This window comes from Carcharodon carcharias, chromosome 16 (genome assembly GCF_017639515.1).
Source record: "Carcharodon carcharias isolate sCarCar2 chromosome 16, sCarCar2.pri, whole genome shotgun sequence".
Classification (NCBI taxonomy): domain Eukaryota; kingdom Metazoa; phylum Chordata; class Chondrichthyes; order Lamniformes; family Lamnidae; genus Carcharodon; species Carcharodon carcharias.
In genome coordinates, this window is record NC_054482.1 from 44952612 (window position 1) to 44978471 (window position 25860).

General features: G+C 44.5%; 1 protein-coding gene across 4 annotated transcripts in view; it reads left to right on the forward strand.

Moving 5' to 3' along the window:
* Positions 1–616: 616 nt before the first annotated feature.
* hmcn1 (hemicentin 1) overlaps positions 617–25860 on the forward strand; it is a 725933-nt gene continuing 700689 nt past the window's right edge. For all 4 annotated transcript variants that reach the window (XR_005945469.1, XM_041207700.1, XM_041207701.1 and 1 more), the window contains exon 1: positions 617–1191. Coding sequence is in view for 3 of the 4 variants with exons in the window: in XM_041207700.1 (XP_041063634.1) it covers positions 912–1191 (280 nt within the window). In the remaining variant the exon portion in view is untranslated. The remainder of the gene's footprint in view (positions 1192–25860) is intronic.

Sequence of the window (25860 nt, forward strand, 5' to 3'; positions counted from 1 at the left end):
CAACCCTGCTGTCAAACGATAGCTTTCGGTCTCTACAAAAGTGTCACCGATCTTCAAAATGCCCTTGAAAATGTTATTCTATGAGAAAGGCAACCGAGATAATTGAATAACCGACTAATTTCAGATAATTCAACAGGTCTAGGGAAAACGGTTGCATAGTGGAGTTGGAGCAAGTTTAACCCGGTTACTCCTATTTTTTCTTGTGTTTCTGTTAAGTAGAAGCTCATTTTTCTGCCTCATCAATTACCGAATGCTAATCTGTTTTCTTGTAATTACTTTGGTTCTGTAACTAGTGATGTAATTAAATGTCGGTTCCCAGCACAAATCCATCAACTTTAATCACAAACATACTTGTAATTACCAAGCTCGCTTTAGAGAAAAATAAACTTTAAAAAGTGCTGAGCTCGCGGTGCATTTTCCATTGATCCCTAGAGTCAAAAGTACTCAGGGCTGACCTTTAAACTTAACACTCACCCCAAAGGGGGCCCCTAAAATCCTAATGACTCCAGAGCCATGTGCTCCAATCGGCACACAGCACTCTCCAGGGTATCATCTTGCCTGTTTGAGGAGAGGAAAGAGGCTGACCGGAGCCGTGAAGTTGCAGTCTGAGCAAAATTCTCCAACAGCCAGGCTGCTTCAGAGAGTTGGGGACATTAAGCAGCCCAACTTTATAACAGAGGAAAACGAAATCGAGAGAGGAGGGATCTGGCTATCTGCAGCTTTGACTAACTTCTGTCTGTCTGGCTGCCTGCCTGCCTTTGGAGACCAGAACCGGACGAGATACAAGTTTTGATTCTCAGATCAAAGTTATTTTAAAACTGCTTTTTCCCTTTTTTAAATGCATCGTTTAGCTTTAGACGTCTTTTGATTTTTGAAGGTGTCTTTTTTAAGTTGTGCCATTCTTATTTAAAATGACTGTGCTAATGAACTTTAAATGGTTATTTAAAATCTGCACAGCGTGCCTGGTCCTGCTCTCGCAGTCGACAGCTCAAGATGCTGCTGAGACCGAGGAGAAGGCGGAGGACATCCCGGAGGGAGCCTCTACCCTGGCCTTTGTGTTTGATGTGACTGGGTCCATGTATGATGATTTAGTTCAAGTTATTGAAGGAGCCTCAAAGATTTTAGAAACATCCCTAAGTCGACCCAAGAAGCCTCTATATAACTTTGCTCTTGTGCCCTTTCACGACCCAGGTAAGACTATGAACCGATTTCATTGTAGTAATGTTTTGGGCACACTTTTTGTTTCGGTTATTCACGCGGCCCTTGTCTGAAACACGTCCACGTTGTTATTAACTTCTTTTGCATTGTCAGCTGTTTTCAATATTGCATGAATTGGGAGTTGTTTTCCTGATATTTCGCCAGCTGTTGATGAAACATCTGTCATTTTATTTGCAAAATTTAAATGAACAAAGACACGTCCTTTATGATGAGCACAGAACCAGTTCCACTAATTGTTTGCTTGCACTCTTCCTGGGATTAAATCTGAACTATCCAGTTGTTTTGAGAGTATCTCTATTGGTCTAACGGTGGCTTTTCTGAATGTCAGACTGTTAGGACAGAAAACAGACACTGGGACAAATTAAATACTACATCTCTACAGGGTGAAATCAGCAGTATTTGGTGAGCACTAAATAGAACCAGCCAACTGCAGAGGAAATCGGATCCATGTAATTCCCTGCACACTAGGAAATATAGATGGGTAAATTATACTTGGCAGAGAATAATACCAAGGTGGTCTGGCTCCTGGCTGAATGAAAGTCACGCTGGACAAGACTAGATTCCACTTTGAACAAAAAGCCGGAGGATATCTCTTTGTAAAATTAATAGCCTGCTGAGAAGTCACATCCTCAAATCACACATTTGGAAGCCATCATGTCCCCATGATACAGGTAGTCTGTCATTAATGGGAGGAAAAGGGCCATCCTCCCATCTTTTGCTGTAAAGAGGAATTTTAACCCATAGATGAACATGATCATGTGTATTCGAATAGCAATACATACTGGCAGATCACCATGAATTGGAGAGCTTGATCTATGGCAGTAGAGGTGCCAAACACCATAGCATGACAGGAAAACTAAGGAAGTAAGTATGACATAGGAAGTGTATGCTATACTTTTAATAAATCAAATATAGATGAGATTATGGATAAAGTTACAAGGCAGAAGCACAGTCAACAACAATAACTAACTTACATTTATCAAACTGGCTAAGTTTTTTTTTAAAGTTTTTCAAGAGCAAATCACGATCCATTTATCTGCATCACGTGAAGCTAGTGATTGTTACTGTCTAAAGTTCCTTTTATACAATTATTTACTAAACATGTTAGGCAGCAATCACTGGCTTTACTTGAGGATACCAGTAACACAGAATATTGACTTGGATGCAACTTCTACCGATGAAGTGGAAAAGTAGTTTTGGTTGGTAAATGAAGTCACATTGTTGCTTTTGAATTCCTCTTGAATACATTTATAATGTCAATAGGCACAGCCACCAGAGCAAACCTTCCGCCAACGTAGACAAATTGCCAAATTAATTTACTAGGATAGGAAAGCTCTCAGTTTAAAAATGTAGTGGTGCAGTAAAGCATCTAAATCCTCTGCCGGTTTTTTTACCCCAGTAGAAGATACTACTTTTTGACACTGAAACAATTGTTTTGTGCAAGTTTGATACAAATTCTGGAATTCATTCCTATTGTTATGCATAATGCCCTGGGCCATTGTGTTCAGCAGAATTACAGCCTTGTAACTCCTTCCAGGAAACTGTTCCAATGCAGATTGTAAGCATTGCAACTGTAACTCTCTTTTTTATTCACATGTGGAATGCAAGCATCGCTAGTAAGGTCAGCATTTGTTGCCCATCCAGAATTGCCCTTGAGAAAGTAGTGGTGAGCTGCCTTCTTGAACCATATTGTATTAGAGGACTACCAGATAGCTAATGTAATTCCTATACAGGATGTGGGTGTCACTGGCTAGGCCAGCATTTGTTATCAATCCCTAACTGCCCTTGAGAAGGTGGTGGTGAGCTGTCTTCTTACGAACACACGAACAAGGAGCAGAAATAGGCCATTCAGCCCCTTGAGCCTGCTCCACCATTCAATAAGATCATGGCTGACCTGTTTGTGTTTCAAATTCCACTTTCCCACCTACTCCCAATAACCTTAGATTCTTGTTAGGCAAGGAAATTTATCAACCTCTGCCTTAAAAATATTCAATGATCCTGCCTTCATTGCCTTCTGAGGCAGAGAATTCCAAAGTTGCCCAACCCTCTGACAGAAAAAAAACTCATCTCTTGAACCACTGAAGTCCCCATGGCGTAGGTACACCTGCGGTGCTGCTAGGGTGGGAGTTCCAGGATTTTGACTCAGCAACAGTGAATGTGATGGTGCATGGCTTGGAGGTGAACTTGCAGATGGTGGTGTTACAATGCATCTCCTGCCCTTTTCCTTCCAGGTGGTGTATATCATGGATTCTGGTCACCAGGTTATAAAAAGGATATAGATGTACTAGAAAAAGTGCAGAGAAGATTTATAAGGATGATACAAGAAAAAAGGCTGAGGGGTCTTCAAAATTGAAAGATGTTGATAGAGTGGATACAGAGAGAACTTAGGGGGTGGGAAGAGCATAACTAGATGCCATCAATATAAGATAGTCAGCAAGAAATCCAATAGGGAATTCAGAAGAAGCTTTTTACCTAAGTGGTGAGAATGTGGAACTCCCACAGAGAACGGTTGAAGCGAATAGAGGCATTTTGGGGCAAGCACATGTGGAAAAGGGAATAGAGGATTACGATGATAAATTTAGATGAGGGAAGATAGGAGGAGGCTCAAGTGGAACATAAATGCTGCATGGACTGGTTGCACCGAGTGGCCTGTTTCTGTGTTGTATATGCTATGTAACAGCTGTAGTACATGTGGTATGCATACATCCACAGTGCTGTTAGGAAGGGATTTCTAGGATTTTGACTTAACATCAGTGAAGGAATGGCGATATAATGCAAAGTCTGGATGGCATGTAGCTTGGTGGGGAAGTTGCAGGTCATGGTGTTCGCTGGCATCTGCTGCCCTTGTCCTTTTAAGTGGTAGAGGTCATGGGCTTGGAAGGTGCTTTCAAAGGAGGCTTGACAAGTTGCTGCAGTGCATCTTGTATTTTGTACATTATTTTCATATTCATTCATGGGATGTGGGCGTCACTGGCTAGGCCAGTACTTATTGCCCATCCCTATTGGCCCTTGAGAAGGTAGTGGTGAGCTGCCTTCTTGAACCACTGCAGTCCATGTGGTCTAGGTACGCCTACAGTGCTGTTACGGAGGGAGTTCCAGGATTTTGACCCAGCAACAGTGAAGGAACGGTGATACATTTCCAAGTCAGGATGGTGAGTGACTTGGAGGGGAACTTCCAGGTGATGGTGTTTCCATTTATTTGCTGCCCTCGTCCTTCTAGATAGTAGTTGTCATGGGTTTGGAAGGTGCTATCGAAGGAGTCTTGGTGAATTCTTGCAGTGCATCTTGTAGATAGTACACATTGCTGCTACCGTGCGTTGGTGGTGGAGGGAGTGAATGTTTATGGATGTCGTACCAATCAGCTGGACTCTTTCATGTTCCTTGGCAGTGACAGGAAGCTGCTTGTGCACCAAGTATCTCAGTGTTCATGTTCATCAGTATTCTGTTGTATGTCACTCTGTTGAAGCTGTCATCTGAGTCCTCTGTTGCAGAACTCATCTATAACCTCGTCCTCCACAGAACTGGCACATATGCCATTCTTTCCCTTAGCTGCAAGCAATGCCATCACAGTGGACTCTGGGTTGTAATTGGTGGGAGCGCTTGTGGAGAGTTGAAACCCAGTGGATCTGGTTCTTACCCCAATTGTGGCTCCTCCATCAGAGTCACACTGAAGAGTAGCCCACTAAGTATTAAATAGCATGTTGAGGAAAACTCTTATACTGAGTGATTACTTCCTTTCAGTATTGTAAAGGAAGATCTCAGCAAATGCCATCTGCAAACAGAAATAATCCAAGTAAAAACAATAACTTGGACATAAATGAGATGAAAATCCTGGGGATGGAAAATTTGCCCGAGGCCAGAATCAGTATTGCACAAGCTCAAACATATTGATGCAACTAGAAATCAAGATAATCATAAAATAGGCATGATGGCAGCACTTTTGACAGCTGTCTTACTAGTTGGGAGGCCTGGGGTGAGGGGGGGGTGTTTGGTGTTGGGGCTGTTCTAGTGATGAAAGTACAGGGATAATACTAAATAAAGGCATTAATCTGTTGGCATATCAATATTTTCAAACAGGCCCCTTACTCTCTCTCCTCCCTAAATGATAGATTTAAAATGAAGTCCAGTGTTGGGTAAGGGACATTGGCTTCTTTCACTTCAGGTAGCCCAGATTCTCTGTTATGAGGTCACCACTCCTCTGACATCATTCTGATCATGTACCTGAATCATGTCAACTATTGCTTTCATGAAGTTCTGTTCAGCAGTTTCTGGTTCAAAAGGACTCTAACGTTTTTTGTGGCACCACTATCCGATACCTGGGGAGATTTAATCATTATTGTTCTCATTATTAACTCATTGTAGAGCATTGTATGAAGAAAGTTGTTTTATAGTAATGTAGTGCTTTATTGTCTAATAAAGGCAACACATCTATTGGTAGTACAATAGTCTGAAGTTCTTATACTTTTATTTGTTAGAGAGGGAGTGTAGTGTGCAGGGGTCACACTGCTCAGGATGCTGGCAATATTCTATTGTTCTCAGCTTTCCTCTGAAGTAATGACATGATTTTTTTTGAATATTTTAATTATCCATAGCCCACAAAGGACCATAGGCATTTTTCTGGATTAGAGAGATGATTGGTTATGTAGCTGGAAGGACACCACTCTACATCAAGCATTGGGCAAGGCAAGGAAGTAGGCCTCCATGAATTACCACAACTGATATGGGGAGCCAGAATGAATTTGTGCTGTTGACATCATTCTGCATCATGCTCCAGCCATCTCACCAACCCCCTCTCAGAATTAAGCTCATAAGATATACTAGAAAGCAAGATTTTTGGTAAATGTGCCGCGTAGAATGTGACTGAGTTGTGTAGGAAGCCCCGGGCTCAATTTTTATTCTTGTGTGAAGATAGATGGTCTCAGTCAGGGTAGTAATTAGTACAATTGGCCTCAGCATATCTAGGCTATGGAGGGGGGCAAATAAACCAGGGTTTCATTTCTTGATTAAAAAAACAGAAAATACTGGAAATAATCAGGAGGTCAGACAGCACCTGTCATGGAGAGAAACAGAGTTAATGTTCTGGGTTGATGACCCTTCAGCATCTGCTATATTTTGCTTTTGAATTTTAAAGTGCCACTGCTGAATTTAGTAGAATATTTTCTTGCATATTAACAGAGTAAGAGTAAAGCACTTCCATTTCCTAGCAGATGAGTTTAAAGCACGAGCTCAATCACTCAGGTTCTGCTGATGCTTTTAAGATTCACTTTCCAGTATTCCTTCCCTACCTGATGGGTTGCCTGCTAATTCCTAAACGCATGACACCATCCAGCTGTCCATACTTTGTGAGGCAAGGCAATGGATCTCAACAGGTTAATCTCGGTTTACCAGAAGTAAACTTAATCTTGCCCTCACCAATGTTCGCATGTGCAAATTTAAGTTTTCTAGCAGGAGTTACTGGGCAGTGATATGGCAAAAATAGATACCAATATTAGGTTTAAAAGTCGGTAAATTGTAGGTGCCAGCCTTGGCTCAGTAGCAGTACTCTGGTCTGATTTCAGGTCCCACGTTGAGATTTGAGTCTTAGGATGACACTTCAGTGCAACACCAATGGAGTGCAACTCTGTCAGGGTGCTGTCTTTCAGATGAAATGTTTTTCAGATAGTGTCAGGAAGTGTTTTTTCCCTCCAGAGAGTAATGGTTCTCTGGAACAGCTGCTGTCTTTTATGGTCAACACTGATTCACTGAATTCCTTTAAACGAGAGTTGGGCTCATTTCTGGCTTGGGTGGCCATCATCTCTCCTAAAAAGATAAGTCCTGCAGCAATTCAGGGCCAGGGTGATCTCATGGCCCAGTTTTGATCACCATAGTTGGGTTTGAGAGGAACCACCCAGATTTTATTCCCCCAAATTGGCCCAAGATTTTTAATCTGGATTTTTGCCTCTCCCAGGAGATCACATGGTTTAAGATAGGATGGAGAGTTGTATATATTATGAAACAATATTGTGATACACCAACTACTATAAGCTATGGATATATGAACAATGATGGACAGATAATGGCCCTCTTGTCCATCCATCCACATAATCATGATACCTTCGGTGGAATTTTCCAGTCCTGCCAGCGGCAGGCATCGGGGCAGGTGGAACTGGAAAATTTGGAGTTCAGCCAAAAGTCAGCTTCCAGCCGGCGTAAAAATGGGTTGGAATTGTCTGCTTCTGACTTCCATGGTGGGTTGGGTAGCCTGCCTTACCATGTCAGAAGCGGTAGTTGCTTGCTTTTGCATATCATGAATGCTCATTAAAAGCCCAGCTCACTGGAATCATGACCCCCCACCACCCACAAATCCGTTGGTGGCTAATTAGACTGGAGTGAATCACGATTAGACTTCATTGACTGAGGCTGATAGTGCCTGGCTGTACTCATCCAGATCCAACTCCACTTTGTGAAAGCACTGTCACACCTGGGGCGTTTGTGGGGTAGTGGTGTTGGGGTGGATGGCATTCAGCTTCCAGTGATCTTAAGGCTTTGCGACAGCTGCAAGGGAGGATCTGGAGATTAAATGTCTGGAGTGAGGGCACCCCAAAGACTTCACAATAACTCCCTAGCTTGATGATGGAAGGTGATCATTACGTTCAACCATGTCTTTGTTCAATTCCCCCGTAGAGATGAGGAGGTGTGCAGAATGGAGCCTTTTTCATGGCTCTCATGCAACAGAGGAGGGGAAGAAGGGCCTGTCAGTGTCAGGCAGGGCAAAGGGAAGAGCCTTGCCCTGATAAACAGGTCACTGGGGCTCCATGAAGACCCAGAAGCTGAGGCAGAGACCAATTCCATGGAGGTGCTTGGCATGACAGTGTACCAAAGACACCTCTCATACATGCAGATGAGTGGGAGACAGTACTGTAGCGCCGTCACTTGCCAAGAGATGTGGTTGCTTACATCTGCCACATTCTTCTGGAGGATCTGACTTTGCACAGCCTGGGAGGCTATGCATTGCCAGTGGCTCTAAAGGTTACCATCGCACTCAACTTTTTTGAGAGTGGTTCATTCCAGGGCTCCGCTGGGCGACTTTGGCATATCACAATCCACCTCTCAAATGCATCCAAGAGGTTCCTGATGCCCTAATCAGTAAGGCACACGATTATGTCTCATTCTTCCTGGATGAAGCCAACCAGGCTGCCAGAGCAGTGGGATTTGCAGCAATCTCCAGCTTCCCAAGGCGGAGAATGCAATAGACTGCACACATGTGGCTTTAAGAGCTTGCTGGCAGCAGCCACTACAATTTATAAATAAAACAAGTTTCCACACTTTCAATGTGCAGCTGATTCAGTTGATCTGTAACCACCAAAAGCAGATTATGCAGGTCTGTGCGAGATACCCTGGGAGCTCACATGACTCTTGCATCTTGACTCACTCACAGGTACCACAGATCTTTGAGGGCCCTCAGGGTTGGCTTATCAATGACAAAGGATCCCCCAAAAGTCATGGCTAACGACGCATGTTTGGTGGTCACAAAGTGCTTCAGAGGAGTGGTACAATACAGCTCATTCTGCCTTGACTGAGCAAACCATTGGCATACTTAAGATGTGCTTCCGATCTCTGGATTGGTTGGGTGGTGTCTCCAGTATTGTCCTCAGAGGGTGTCTTGCATCGTCATCATTTGCTGCGCTCTACACAACTTCATGCTCCAAAGTGGCGATGAGTTGCCAGATGGAGATGGAGGAGCTGTGTGTCTCCTCCAATGAAGATGTCGCGAGGGATAAGTTCAATGAGGGTGAAGATATTGAGGCCCCAGAGGAAGAGGCATAGTATGGGCCAGACGTGCCCACAAGATCCTTATAGCCACAAGGTCCCAGGACAATGAAAACAACTAGCCCATATGAGCTTCTTTCACCTGTGCCCTCCATGCAGGCGCGACATTAACACCTTTGTTATCCCCAGCATCCCAATGAAGGACATTAATCTTGTGTGATGATGGCCTCAACCTTGGAAGGTCAGACAGCCTCTGGAACATGTGGCTGTTCTGTTATGGGATAAGAACTCCACTAGTGCGCACTGTGAAGAAATTAGACATGGTACAGTCTTTTCAAACGTTGTGTCAACATTTCACTGCCTATAGCAGCCTTCAAGAGGTGGTCTTCCCATGTATCTGCTGCCCTTGTCCTTCTAGATGGTAGTGATCGTGGGTTTGGAAGGTGCTGCCTAAGGAGCCTTGGTGAGTTTCTGCAGTGCACCTTGTAGATGGCACACACTGCAGCACTGTAAACCTCAGTGCACTCATGGCAGTATCCCTGAAGTGTTACAAGGTGCCTCAAAGACAATATTCATCAATCCCTGTCTGAGGACCTATCTGGATCCGGACTGCAGCATTTCTCCACAGGCCATCCCTCATGCAAGAATAATGTTCTGGCCTCATCCTCATCCTGAGTCCCCAGCATGAGATTGTTCTTTAGGATGCAGTGCTCTGTCACACTCCGTTATGGATGCAAGACTGCAAGTTTCTGTGCACAGAGAGCTTCCGCAGTACCATGTCCTAGGTCCAACCATCTTCAGCTGCTTCATCAATGACCTTCCATCATAAGGTCAGAAGTGGGGATGTTTGCTGATGATTGCACAATTTTCAGCACCATCCACGCCTCCTCAGATACTGAAACAGTCCATGTCCAAATGCATCAAGACCTGGACAATATCCAGGCTTGGGCTGACAAGTGGCAAGTAACATTTATGCCACACAAGTGCCTGGCAATGACCATCTCCAACAAGAGGGAAACTAACCATTGCCTCTTGACATTCAATGGCATTACAATTGCTAAATTCCCCCCACTTTCAACATCCTGGGGGTTACCATTGACCAGAAATTGAACTGGACCAGCCATATAAATACTGTGGCTACAAGAGCAGGTCAGAGGCTAGGAATCCTGCAGCAATTAACTCACTTCCTGACTCCCCAAAGCCTGACCACCATCTACAAGGCACAAGTCAGGAGTGTGATGGAGTACTCCCCACTTGCCTGGATGAGTTCAGCTCCAACAACACTCAAGAGGCTTGACATCATCCAGGACAAAGCAGCCTACTTGATTGACACCCCTTCCATAAACATTCGCTCCCTCGACCACTGATGAACAGTGGCAGCAGTGTGTGCCATCTACAAGGTGCACTGAAGAAACTCACCAAGGCTCCTTAGGTAGCACCTTCCAAACCCATGATCACTACCATCTAAAAGGACAAGGGCAGCAGATACATGGGAAGACCACTACCTGGAAGTTCTGCTCCCAGCCAGTCACCATTCTGCCTTGGAAACATATTGCCATTTCTTCACTGTTGCTGGGTCAAAATCCTGGGTCTCCCTCCCTAACAGCACTGTGGGTGTACCTCCACCACTCGGACTGCAGTAATTCAAGAAGGAAGCTCACCACCACCTTCTCAAGGGAAATTAGGGACAGGCAATAAATGCTGGCCTCTCCAGCAAAGCTCACATCCCGTAAATGAATAAAAATAAACTGTCAGATCATTGACAAACACTCATGACCCAGCCTTCATACGGAGCTTTCCAAGTTCACCTCCAGAATTGTCTTGGTTTCTGTAGCCCAGAAAACGTCGACACTGCATTTAAGCATTACTTGGTAACTTAGTTGATAATAAAGAGCACACATCAGATGCTGTGGAGCTTCACTCTGATCCCATTTGAGGCCTCCACATTTTCATTCCAGCAGTTTCAGATATACACAAGGAAACCTGGGACACTGATGGCACTGTCACAATCAGAAAACCATGTCAATTGCCCTTTGGAGAGCTAGCTCAAGAGATTATGTTAAGGCATGCTAGCCGGACCTTCAGGTCCAAAGCAGCATCCTCTCGTTTAATAGTATGGCATCTGGGGCCTAGACACACACCTCTGATCTTTCATAGTTGTGGCCGTCCAGCAGACATTTAAGGTCTCACCATGTTCTAGCTAGGTCCATAGATCCGCAACATGCGGTGGAAAATGGTAACTGCTATAAGGGAAATGTTTAGTTGTCCATGCAATCACAATGTCATGCTACAGGCTGCCATGAATGCTTAAGATCCCCAACTGTTACTTGTAATGTTTTAAGTGTGGGTTACATTTCATGGAAGCCATTGAAAGATGCATCGAGTTAGATTGACTCCAATGCGGGTCGCCGTTGAAACCTATAAAATCCACTGGTGCAGTCTTCAGTGCAACAGCATTGGGAGGAGATGCCAAACTGCAAAATCTATATTCATGAGGCCACATGATATGATCCTTTGACGCAAGTCTAAGGTATGCATTGCCCAAGCACCATGTTGTTAGAGCAACAGGCTTTGCTATTGTCACTGGTGTGGACACAAGGGCGACTCACTGTACTGATGTTGTGTGAGGCACCATAGACCTGAGACACACGAAGGGAGATAAGTGAGGAGTGGGAGCTGGGGATGTGGGGAGGGGCGAGGTGAAGGGACTCCTGGAGAGGAGATTGAGGTGCCCCGTCCCCTCCTGCATAGCCACTGATGCATCCCACTCATGGCTATAGCGATGGTATGCAGGTTCTCGCACATATCCAGCACAAATTGCTGGACCAAGGTCTCCATGGCGATTGCCACCCATTGCATTGGCATGTTGGTGCCACGATGTCAGACAGAATGTAGACGGACTCCTGCATCCTTTCTTCTAATCTGGTGATGCCCTTTGAGAATCCTGCCTGCTGTTTGCCTGACTGTCTTTGAAGTTCCAAAATCTCTCTAAGGGCTGATTCCAGAGGCCCATCATTGGAATCGGACTCAGCAGGAGCCTGGTCTCCAGTGAGCTCCGGATGTTGGTGACCTTGGCTATCACTGGCTCTGCCTACTGTGGACCCGAATCTGTGCTGTGCTCACCAGATGATGACCCCAAGCCTGCTCTAAAACTAGGTCACACCGAGGTGTGTGTCTGGCTGTGGATAGTGCAGTTGAACACAGTGACAGCTCCACATCCAATGGGTCCTCAGGATCCTCATCTGAGGTGGCCTGGGGGCTGGGGTTGATGGGTTGGCTGGCAGTGTGTCTCTTCCTTTTCTTGCTGGTGGCTGTAATAGAGAGAAGAGATAGTTAGTAATTGGCTGGATAGTCACTCAGTTTTGGCGGGTGGGCAAAGACTTGTGGATGGGGCCTCACTGGCTTGTTGGGAGGTGTCAGTCTCGCCTTCGGTGCAGGAATGGTCTCTGACCTCAGCAGCCAGCTCTGCCGTTTGCTCTTCAAAGAGGGTGAATTACCTAAGCTCCAAAATCCCCCTCTGTCTGGGATCTCTCTCTCCTGTTGTGGGTGATCTTTTCCTACATAAAGACAGATGGACAGACTGTGAGCAGGACAGACGCCAAAATATATGATAAGCAAGCCTTCCTGCTGTGTGTGCTGAATGGACCAAGTAAGGGCCGAAGGCGCAACTTGTGCAGGATGTGACAAGAGATGAAGCGGCAAAAATGTGTGAGAGAATCAATGATGATGTCCCTTGCGCTGGTAGTGTGTGAGATCCTTGTGAATTGTAATCCTATAAATACCTGATGGCCTTGAGAGTGAGAGTTGAGATTGAGGAGATTGTTAACTTATCCTGGCGGAGCGGATAGTGGTCCTCCTCTGAGAAGCGCAGGGGCTGACCACCCTGGCAACCCTCTGCCAAATCTTGGTAGTGAGGTTGGTGGACCTCTGGCTCCCGTCACTGGGTTATAGTATCTTCCGCCAATCTTTGACTGCCCGGAGGGATGTCGCCAGTGCCTTGTTACTGAACTTAGCGGCACAGTGCTTGTCTCTTCTCTGAGCCATTCTGGTGCTTGCCACGACAAGTCCCGGGCTGCAGAGACTGAATGTGTATGTGGGTTCTGTTTAAATATGGTGTCCAGAAATACGAGCCAATGAGGTAATGGCAGGATGAATCCCAGCCCATCCTCGATGAGAGATGATGTGCTGTTCGTTCATGTATACACAATGAGGTGAAAAGTGGATGGTTAGGCGCTGAAACCCACGCTGCCTTTCCTGCCTGCCAACACACTTAGTCTCCGGAGAGGAAAATTCTACTCCTTGCTCCAGCGCAAAAGTTCAGTTCTAGATTTGCCAATATTTAAAATCTGCTTGAGGTCAATATTTTAAAAAATAAACATTATATCTATGGGCAGCAGCCTCTCCTGCCTTTTGATGCACTCTGTGCATTAAATACATTTTTTGGGCGGATGAGGGAGTAAGATAATCTTGAGAGTGCTGTATTTTTCCAAATTTTATATAAAGTACTGTCATTGAAGTTTCCTGAGTGGGAAAACAACATTTGTTAGATAGGGATTAAAATTTTGTTTCCACTGTTCCAACGAATACTCCTAGATTCAGGTCCAACACATTAGAAACAGGGTAACTATCTCTCCACTCTGTCAGCAATAATGAACAGAGTTAAAGTAGAATCTGAGCTGTGGAACAACCTGTAGTCCAACTTTTCCCTCTACCCTCCCCCATAACTGAAAAGGTTCACATTAGAAATGTTGAAAGGTCCTGAAATGGGAAGTAGACAAAAGCAGACATATTAGTAATCCCTGTGTATATATAAAAAAAATCATTACACCCTGCAGAATCTCTTAGATCATGAGCAACAGCTGTATTATTTTATTCTTTAGTGTGTTCCTTTAATTTAGTCCATGGAACAATAATAGACCTATCTTAGAAATATAGCACACAGTGGCAAAGAACTAAGAAGAAGAAACATCTGTCTGGAGATCTACTATCAATTTTGGAATGTAGATCTTAACAAATAACAGTGTCTGCAATGTATAACATTTAAACCTGTGGTTTCAAAAAAAAATCAGGATGAAAGGCTGTTGTATATTTTTAGGAATTACGAAGCATTCCAGAAATGAGTATTTTGTGGGGGTAAAATACTGTTCCAGTATACACAGTCCTGATCATACAATGAATAGTGTAACTGATGAAGAGTTTTAAATAACTGGACCAAGTATATACATTTTGGTATGTGACCAAGTCACATGCAGCTAATAGTCAATGACAATGCAACTATATATCCTACTAAAGATAATCCATGTGCAACTTCTGAGAGTTGGATTGTGTGTAAATTGTATTTAACACTGAATAGCCACACACCCCTACATTGAAACACTTATTCTGTTCACACCTAAATGTCAGCATTTTTAGCCAGCAGAACTTTAGGCAATGATTTGTATATGTACTTGTTTGTATCTACAGTGATACCTAATTATATTGATATATGTAGTCAAAGCTGTTGTGTAAATATTGAATTATTTTACATCTCCCTGGGTCTCGTTGCTTTAATATTGGGCCAGTTTTCATTGTAACATAGGTGAGGAGGTTGGTGGAAAAATAGGTTTGAAATTTGTCCATTTACTTTGCAAACTTTAATTTGAGTTTAGGGAAGAACAATTGGAGAGTTGCAGTCAACCATTTGCAGCTCTTGATGTTGCATGAATTCACAGGAACAGAAGGCCATTCAGCGCCTCCTTTTTGTTCCACCTTTCAATTAGCTGATTTTGTTCCTCAACTCATTGCTTTGATGCTCTTAGCTGACAATAATTATAAATTTGAGTTTTAAAAATTTGCACTGACCCAACATCCACAATCTCTTGGGAACAGGTTCCAGATGTCTAGTACTCTTTGCGCTTCATGATTTAATTGAGATTATGTCCCTTTGTTCAGGGCTTCCCCCACCAGAAGAAATAATTTCTCTGTATCTACTTTTTCAAAAATTTTACCATTTTAAATACCATGGTTAGAACTTAACTTAAGATAATATAAGGCAAGTTTATGCAATCTATCCTCATAATTTAATCTTTTAAGACCTGGCATCATTCTAATGAATCTGTGCTGCACCTTTCCCAGGTCAATATATCTTTTCTGATATTAATTGATATGCATTGACTGACTGATATGCATTGATATCAATGCCCATCCAGGACCCTCCACCCATTTCTGCCCCTCTGACTCTATCCCTTCTTTTAACCCCAGTCCTTACTGTGTATTCACCATTCTGTTTGACCTTCCCCTGTCTGATGCTGAATATTCTGTACTCAGCAAAGGACCCGGTTTCATACCCTTATGGCCTCACCTCAATGAGTTTCAGGCTTGGCATTATGTTGAACTCTTCTTCTGTCACTTTTGTCTCCTGGCTCAATTCTTTGGGCAGGAGTCCCCCCCCCAACCTCCGTTAAACAGAATCTTTCACCTGTCTCCAGTATCGTCCCTCCACCTGGACCCCTCCCTCTGGCCTCTTACCTGCTCTTGATCTTTTCATTGAGAACTGTTGGCGCGACATCGGCTGCCTCAATTTCTCTGCTCTTCTCAGCTACTCTAACCTGTCTTCTGAACTTGCTGCATTCTATTCTCTTAGGTCCAATCCTGAATTTGTTATCAAACCTGCTGACAACAGTGGTGCTGTTGTTGTCTGGCATACTGACCTCTACCTCACAGAGGCTGAGTGCCAACTCTCAGACACTTCCTCCTACCTTTCCCTGGACCATGACCCCACCACTGAACATCAAGCCATTGGTTTCAGGGCTGTCACTGACATCATCTCCTCTGGAGATCTTATTTCCACAGCTTCCAAACTTAGCCTCCTAATCCCACACAGCCAGCTTCCACCTCCTTCTCAAAATCCATAAACAGGACTGTTCCAGTAGACCCATCATGTCAGCCTGTTCCTGCTCCACGGAACTCATTTCGTCCTATCTTGACTCCATTCTCCCATGTCCATTATCTTCCCACTGACATTCGCAATTCCCCTGGTGCCTTACGTCATATCAACAATTTCCAGTCTCCTGGCCCTAATTGCCTCCGTTTCACCATGGATGTACAACCCTCTATACCTCCATTCCCCACCAGGATGGTCTGAGGACTCTCTGCTTCTTTCTTGAGCAGAGGCATGAACAATCCCCATCCACCACCACTCTCCTCCATCTGGCTGGACAAGTTCTCCCACTGAACAATTTCTCCTTAAACCTATGTCACTTCCTCCAAATAAAAGGCTATGGGCACCCGCATGGGTCCCATTTATGCCTGTCTCTTTATTGGGTATATGGAAAATTCCTTGTTCTAGTCCTACTCGGGCCCCCTCCTACAACTTTTTCCGGTACATCAATGATTGTTTCGGTACCGCTTCATGCTCTCGTTTGGACATGGAAAAATTTATCAATTTTGCTTCCAATTTTCACCCCTCTATCACCTTCACGTGGTCCATCTCTGACACTTCCCTTCCCTCCCGTGACCTCTCTATTTCTGGTGATAGACTGTCCACCAATATAGATTACACGCTCACTAACTCCCACAGCCACCACAAGTACACACCTTGCTCCTGTAAGGATTGCATCTAATTCTCTCAGTTCCTTTGCCTCCATCACATCTGTTCTGATGATGCCACTTTCCAAAACTGTGCTTCTGAGATGTCTTCTTTCTTTCTTAACTGAGGTTTCCTATCCACAGTGGTTGACAGGGTCCTCAACTGTGTCTGACCCATCTCACTAGCCTCTGCCCTCACACCTTCCCCTCCTTCCCAGAACCATGATAGGTCCCCCTTGTCCTCACTTTTCACCCCACCAACCTCCACATTCAAAGGATCCTCTGCCATTTCCGTCAACTCCAGCATGATGTCACCACTAAAGACATCTTCCCCTTACCACCCCCTTCAGAATTCTGTAGGGACTGTTCCCTCCATGACACCCTGGTCTACTCCTCCATCACTCCCAACACCTTATCCCCTTCCCATGGCACCTTCCCGTGCAATCGCAGAAGGCGCAACACCTGCCCCTTCACTTCCTCCCTCCTCACTGTCCAAGGACCAAACAGTCCTTTCAGGCGAAGAGTGCTTCACTTGCACTTCCTTCAATTTGGTCTATTGTATTTGCTGCTCTCAATGTGGTCTCCTCTACATTGGGGAGATCAAATGCAGACTGGGTGACCGCTTTGTGGAACACCTTCAGTGCGTCTGCAAGCATGACCAGGTGTTCCTGTCACTTGCCATTTCAACACACCATCCTGTTCTCATGCCCATATGTCCGAGCTTGGCCTGCTGCAATGTTCCAGTGAAGCCCAACGCAAACTGGAAGAACAGCACCTCATCTTCCAATAGGGACTTTACAGCCTTCCAGACTTAACATTGAGTATAACAACTTCAGTCTATGAACTCTTTCCTCTCACACCTTTTTAATTCCCCTTCTTTAAAAATTTTTTTTTATTTTTTTATCCATTTATTTTCATTTTTAGTCATTTTATTGATTGGTTTATCCCCTTTTTTACCCCCTTTTTACCCCTTTCCCCCAGCCATTGCCCCCTCCACCCCCAAAAGGGCCATCTGTTACTTGTTCTATGTGCTTCTCCTTGTTCTGCTATTAACACATTCTGCTTTCTTACTTTTATACCACTATCAGCATCTCCTTCAGCCCTTACCACTACTATTAACACTTCCTTTGTTTTTTTGTCCATGACATCTTTGTCAGTCTCTCCTTAGCCCTCACCTATTGCTGGCCTTCTATCCAGCTTCACCTGCTCTACCCACCACCACCCCCACCCTCAAACTGTATAAATTTAATCACATTTCTACTTCTCTTTAGCTCTGAAGGAGGGTCATACAGGATTGAAATGTTACTCTGTTTCTCTCTCCACAGATGCTTCTCTCTCCACAGATGCTAACAGACCTGCTGAATTTTTCCAGCATTTTCTGTTTTTATTTCAGATTTCCAACATTCGCAGTATTTTGCTTTCTTCTTTTTTGAAGTTCAGTGTCCAAAATTGAACACGGTACTCCAGATAGAAGCTGACCAGGGCTTTGTACAACTGAAGCATAACTTCCTCACCTTTTGAATTCTAGCCCCTTTTGAGGTGAAGGCTAATATTCCATTAGACTTTTTGATTACTTTTGTACCTGTGCACTAGCTTTTAGTGATATTTGTATATGGACACCGAAATCACTTTGCTCGTGCACAGCTTCTAGTCTCTCACCGCTGATAAAAAATTCTGAGTTGCCTTTCTTGCATCCAAAGTGTATGGCTTCACACACATGACAAACTGAACTCCCTCTGCCATAGTTTTTCCCACTCACTTAGTCTGTCCATGTCACTTTGCAACTTATTGTACCTACTTTTCCTCACATTCCAATTCAGGCTTGTCATCACAACATTTTGTCAACTCTTTTGGTTGAGGATGGTGCCTATACACACCATCCTTCCACATTTCACACAGGTAGTCAGTGTTTTTGAATCAATGTCAGCTTGTCTGCATGCACAGAAAAGAATCAGCAGTGTCCCGTCCAGCTCCCACCCCTTAATTTTTTAAGGGATTGAATCTTGTTTTGGTTGGGAATCTTTGCGATAGTATTGTAAGATTAATAATTTCCATTCATAAGAGTTCCCTCCCCAGACTACCAGAAGTAGCTAGTAGATGTTGGCAGCTTTGGTGCAGGGTTGCGGTGAAAGATACTATAGTGAATAGGGGAGGGAGACAAATACCAGCACCATGGTGGACAGGAGGAGGAGAGTGACTGATTAGAGGAAGAGGGGAACTGAGTGTGGCCCTTCAGGAGACTGTTGGAGGTTACTCAAAGCCAAGTGTCCAAAACATTTTCAGTTGTTATTATTCTGAGTTTGGGTGAAGCAGGAATGGAGTATTTGACTCTTGACTGCCCTCTGAAATGGCCAAACTGCTACAGGAGGAAAAAGCACTGTGGGTGTACCACCATCTTCTGAAGGACAATTAGGGATAGGCCACGCCCACATCCAATGAAAGAATAGAAAAAAATCAATTTCTCCTTGAGAAACTAGAGGAAATCTTCAGATATTTTGCCACAATCCTATGCTATCAAGTTGTTGAATACAACTTTTGACAAACCCGTGTCACACTGCACTTTCTTGTGTAATCATATTTTCATTGATGATTTTGAGTCACCTACTTTTTCAAAGTTATTGGTCAATTTTTACCAGGTCTGTAGGTTGGCACCTGTAGGTTCATGGAGTGGGGAGACAGAGAAATAGAGAAAACAAAATGTCTTAAATGCATAGTAGCATTTGAATTTTTGCTCCTATTATTCTTACCCTTTTTTGCACTTTGTCCAGACATTAAATTATACAGAATTATAGGCAGTCCAACAGGAAAGTGCCCTTAATAGTCCTACTAATCCTACTATTAAATATTTTAAGATGGAGTGTGTTTCACGTACATTTATGATGGAGCCAAAGCAGACTCCTAACAACTGGTATGAGCCTGGTGCTTCCTTAAACAACGTACAGTGTATAGCTAAGTGGGACTGACTCCAATTGTGCAATACAGAGCTAATATCTGATAATATTCCAAGATCATAGGCCTGTCCGATTGGAAAAGTTAAAATAGCAGCTTAGGAATGTCTGGCAAATCAGTACAGCTTCTTAAAGGCTGAAATGTAAAATGCGTTTTATATATCCAGTTTTGTGTGTGATAAAAATAACTAAAGCTCTCCAGACCTAGACAGATAGCCTGTTCATTTGCAGTGACAAGCAGATGGGCACTTTGTTGGCCCAAATTATCGCACTCTGGAATAATACCATTTTAAATTAGTAGTGTGTGAGCAAGAAGACATTCCAATATTCATGCCTAGATTACTGCATACTTGAGTGCTTTAACTGAGCTCAACTCAAGTATTTCAAGAGACCCCAAGAGTTGCTGAATCATTTCCTGAACATTTCAATGTGGTGAGCTAGCAACCAAATCTACAATAAGTTGTTTACAATAAGTAAACATGTATGTATAAAACTGTTAGCTGTTTTCTATTGTGCATGGCAATGAATAATTGAGTGACTCAAGGAAACAGGGTTTATCTCATTAAATCAATAAGGGCAGAATTTTACAACTCACAGGTGGGTGCGCAGCCGACCCGATCAGGTGTAAAATAGTGCAAGAAGACATTGGGCAAGCATCCTGATGCCATCCTGCATGCATGTAATCTTTAGTTCGGCCGGTGATCGCACGCAGGATTCGGAGCCCATCTGCCATCAATTAAGAGGCCACTTAAGGGCATTAAAGACCCAATTTAATCTGATTTTATGTTGCCCGTGCAATTTTGTGCTCATCGCATGGGCAAAAAGGGCAGACGGGCAGCCCACATTTTGCAAAACCTTATCCAAGAGTGGGATAAAAAGGTTCAGCAGCATTGCCAGTGTGTGTAGTGAGGAGTTTAGGAGATAGTTTGCTGCCGGTTGCTTATTTGAACTTGAGAGCTTCATCTCTGTTCTGAACTTCATTCTTAGCATTTCTAGGCTTCACTTCAGGACTCACTGGTGTCTTCATGGCCCTTGGAGGACTTTCATCATGTGGGCCCTTCCAGGTATCAGGCAGCCTTCTGTAAACCTGATAATGAGGATTGTGATCTCCGCTGATGACACCTCCTCTCAAGAGGAAGAGAAGGACAGAAGGGAGAGGAGGTCATGTGTCCCAATGCATCATCCAGGGGACCGACCTGTGGGAGACACAGGCACAAGGGGCGCAGGGCCAGCAGGTAGTCCAAGGTGGAAGGGACCACAGAAGATGCCACCATCCTGCTGCCAGGATTTACAGGCGGCAATGCAGCTACCTCAATATATCTGGGATGCAATGCCGAAGGAGGCTCTGCCTCCAGGAAGACCGTGACTTCCATTTGTCAGATGATTGGGCCTGAGATCACCTCCAACTGTGGGTGGAAACCCGATGCTAGTGGCTCTGAAGGTCGCAGTGGCCCTCAACTTCTATGCCCCTGGATCTTTCCAGAGGTCAGTGGGGAGAGTCCCAATCAGCTGCCCACAGTTGCGTCAAGCTGGTGACAAAAGGTCTGTTCAGGCGGGTTCCCCCACATCCAGGGTGCAATCAATTGCACACATGTGGCCATCAAGGTGCCAGAGGGTCAACAGGAAGGGGTTCCACTCCATGAATGTCCAGATAGTTTGTGACCACAAGACACAGATTCTGCCAGTCTACAAGGTACCTTGGCAGCTCCTATGACACTTATATCCTCAGACACTCCGAGTTGCTGAAGTTATTCAGTGCTCCAGCCTGACTGGATGGATGACTGCTGGGAGACAAGGGCTATCCATTGAAAAGGAGGCTTATGACACCTCTCTGCCAGCCAAGAATAGAGGCAGAGCAGCATTATAATAGGAGTTATGCCTCCACAAGGGCAGTGATACGGAGGACCATTCTTCTTCTGAAGATGCACTTCCTATGCCTGGACCGTTTGGGGGGGTGGGGGGGTGCTGGTGTGTGTGTGTGTGTGTGTTTGGTGATGGCGGCGCAGAAAGCAGTATGACCCCCCCACCCCACCAAAGCGGGTGTCACTGATAGTGGTTGCATGCTGCAACCACAATCTGGCACGGGCAAGGGGGGACCCACTGGAGGATGAAGATCTTGGTGCAATTCCACAGGCCAGAGGTTGAATCAAATAGTGAGTGAGAAGAGAAGCATGGTGAGGAGTACACTGAGGGCATGGAGGCAGACCTCTGGATCCTTCAGGGAAGCAGGGACACAAGGGACACCTTGATCCAATGCTCCTTCAGCTAGGCTGCCAAAGATCTGCTTCGACCTCATGCCAGGGCTGCAGCCTCCATCCTGGATATCTGAAAAGATCCTTTAATTTGAACCCAAAGTCCACTCAGTGCCTGTGCAATAAAGTATAGAGCCACTCTCGTCCAGCATTACATACTGGTGTACCCCTGCACCAAAAAAATCAAAAGGTGAAGCATATCAGGCCATTATGACAAAAATAAAATTTATCTCATTTTGACAATCCAAAAGAATTAACATAACCTTCTCTGGTCTTCATTTCTAGACCACAAAACATAAACAAAACGTTACACAACAGAAGATCACCCGTGAACTGTCTGTCTTGTGCTCATGGTGCTTTAAACTTATGTTTGCGAGTGCCACGTCTTGGTGACACCCCCCTTGCTGGCAGCAGCATTGGAGGCACCCTGCTGATTCTGTCCAGTTGGCCTTGATGACCTTGGCGGTTGTCCTCTAGCCAGTGGAGCCTGTGCTGTACCAGCCTGGGAGGGAGCGGCCAGTGCCACGGCTGGCATCTCCCCAGTCATCACAGCTTCATCAGCTGCCACCATCACTAGCAGAGAGGTGGAGGAGCTGCTGCCATCATCCAGAGTGCCCTAAGAGGAGCCTGCGGAGACAACAAGCAGCTCGTATGCCAACATGAGGTCACTGGACCTACATGCTTGCCATTGATGGATGGGCACCTAGCTGGGATATTGGGTGTCCAGGTCTGACCAGGTCATTGCCTATGTGAGGGCTCACAGGTCCGAGTGCAACCCCAGGAATCCATAATTCTGTTCTGTAGCTGCCTCTCCATGAGGGTCGCCACTCTGTCAATGGAGGAGGCAGTGCGCTTAGCCATGAGGGTCAATGCAGTGTCCATGCTCTGCATGGACTCCTCGACCAACAGAGACCATGGCACGCATACCCTCATGGATCTCTGCCCAATCCTCCCACATAACATGCTGGACATCCAGCATCTACATGGTGCCCCTCCAGCTCCAGGGCACCCTGTTCAAATCTGGATAGGATTAGGAAGTTAGGGGGGCCTCCGCCTATCCGTGACCTATCAATGTTGTTATGGGTTGTCTTCTCTTGAAAGGACAGAGGAGCATGGATTAGTCTACTGTCTACCTGCAGTGCCATTGCAGCCTGGCCAGCCCCACCTGAGGAACACCTTGCTGGGCACATCCAAGTCATGGCCCTTGAGCCGCAAGGCACTCGGTCCAACCAGCCAGGGCTCACCCCCTTGCCCAGTTCTGGCATCATTGACAGTTGGCACACAGGCTCTTACGCTCCTGAGTGCCACAATGTGGACAGCAAGCACACACGGCTTTGCTAGGATTGTAGGCTTCCTCATGGTGGAGAGTGCCATGGATTGCACTCTCATTGCTTTGAGCACACTGCATGTCAACTCGGCCCAATGTGTGAACTGAAAGGAATTCACTCTGTCACTGTTCAGCTGGTTTATGATCATAGGCCTTGAAGCATGCAGGATCACGCAGGTCAATGTCTGATATCCTGGCAGCAGAAATGATGCCTTTATTCTGTTGCAGTCCGTTGTGCTAACAGTATTTGAACCATCATGGCAAACCAATAGGTGGCTTCTGGGTGACGAGGGCTATCCTCTAACCACATGGCTGATGACTCTGGTGCTGGACCCATGTGCACGTATGCGGATGCATACAATGAAAGCCATGCTATCACAAAAATGTGATTGAGCAGACTGTTGCCACACTGAAAGAGTACTTGAGTAGCTTGGACCATTCTGGAGAAGAAGGATGTGAAGATTGATGGTGGTCTGCTGCAAATCATACGATCTCACCATCATAAGGGGATAGCTGTTCAGTGAGCATTTGGGATGGAGCAACATGAGGAGGAGGAAAGAAGGAGGCAACCTTTCTAGCTGGGTTGTCTGAACAACTCATCTGATTGTGATACCAGTAACCTCAACTCCAATTCCCCATTCACCAGTAGTTCTCCAGCTTTTCTCTTTGACAGTGACCATTACAGTGTCCACTTGGAAACAATGTAAAAATAAAAGTCACCACAAAATTCTAAACCAAATTTATCAATAAAATTATGCCATATTGCATATAAAAGTGAATCACTCTTGTCCATTCCCTTAGTGGCTGTCTTCCTGCTTTAGTCTGCCCTAGTGCTTCTATGCAGTGCTACCCCAGTGGCTTCTGCAGGCCTGCTGGGGCTTTCAGTGGAGGAGACTGCATTATGAATCTGCTTCCGGAGCTCCGCCTGCCTTGTATGTTGTACAGCTTTTTCTCAAGCTAAATCATCATTAGTTTGTAAGAAGTCTGATAGCTCCTTATCAATCATGCCGACAACTATATGGCATGGATTAACTCTTGTTTTAAGCCTCTGTAGCCACAACAACCGGCTTGTCCTAAAGATCAGTGATAAAATCGATGGATTCACCTGGCCTCTGGCTTATATGGTTGAATCTCACTCGTTTGATTACCAGGTTTTTCTTACAGCTGCAATAGGTATCAAACACCCTCAGAACCTCCTCGTAGGATGCCGATGTCTCCTTGACTCCTTGCTTCACCAGGACATTGTCTGCTATAGGTCCGATAGCATACAGACTACTGACCTGGTGTTTTTGTGCCTCCTCCTGTAAGCCCGAAGCTGTTTGGTACCTTTCAAACTGGCGCCTCCAAAGCTCCTATCATTGTCCTTGCTGCAGATCCTCGATGTTTCTGAAGTGCTGTGGAATGTGTAGTGACTTGATCAATTGATGCAGACATCTTTACCAGTTCACTTTCTGCCTCTTACCAAGGTAAGCCTTGTTTTCTCTTTCTTCTTCTTTGTGAAGTCAAGCTTCCACTTCTAAAGTGATGTTCCTAGGTTTTCTCCTATGGGTTTGAAATCCATGACACAGTTAGTTTAACCTGTTGCCTCCACCACTGCCACCATGGTTTTGATTGTTGTCCTATGCTTCATATTGCTTTTGGGTTCAACGAGGTTCATCTTGCACTTTGAGTGACTTGGATATGTGCTGTATTCAGTTTTTCCTAAAATTATTTATTTATAACTAAGACTGCATGGTAAGGAACATTACTCTTTACCGGACTGTTCTGTGACCTCTTTTGGAGTCCCTTGGTCATCTGCTCAGATGTCATGCTTACATCATCATTAACATCATTGCCTAATTAATATTAACATTAACCCTTTACTCTCCATCTTCAGTGCCATTCAACCATCCCTATCCACTCTTTCCCCTCTTCTCCACTTTCTGCCCTTCCTATCCTTTTCCGTTTCACATCTCTCTTCTCTTTCATCTTCTGATTGTTAGGGAAGGAAACAGTTAAAGAAATTCAATTGCTAATTATTAGGTAATTAAACGTAGTACCAATTTGGCTATATAAAAGGGATAATAGCTGAGACTAGTGCTGTCTGTGGAGAGTTTTATGACAAGAAATAAAACTCTGTCTGAAGTAGTCTGTCTTGCTTTTGGTTTTCATTTCTAAACAACTATTGCAACTTAACAGTGGTAGCAGAGAATGGTTGCTGCTTGTAAGTAATAGATTGGAAATTAAACTTTCTTCTGACAAACTGTATTTGGAGTTAACTTTATGATTATGATTACCCACTTTTGTTTTCTGAGAGTGAACCCCATGTGCAATGGAAGAATGAAGTAACTATGTGGACATGGATTATGTCCTTGCTGAAGAGAAGATGAGGAAAGGCCTTGGTGCTTTCATTACCATACAAAAGCAAAATAAGATGCAAAGTATTTTTGGAGTTGGAGCCTGAGCATTTGAACACTGATGAAGGTTTGGAAATGTTATTAGAAAGTTATGGATAAGATCTATCAGAAGGATGACTTATTAAGTGCTTACGAAGCATGGTCCTTTTTTGGACAAATTTAGAAAGTTGGAAGAAAGTTCCATAGAAGAATAAATATTGGAATTCAGTAGACTATATGCAAGAGTGCAAAAGTTCTGTCTAGAAATTCCCAATCGGTGCTGGCGTCCAAGATACCAGACTGTGCCAAAGTATTGAATATGGACAGGCTTCTAGTTCTAATGGGAGTTAAGTTTGCGGAAAGACACACACTGCTAGAACAGATGTCAGAAGCTCTTTAAAAAAAAATTCTTCAGAAAACATTCC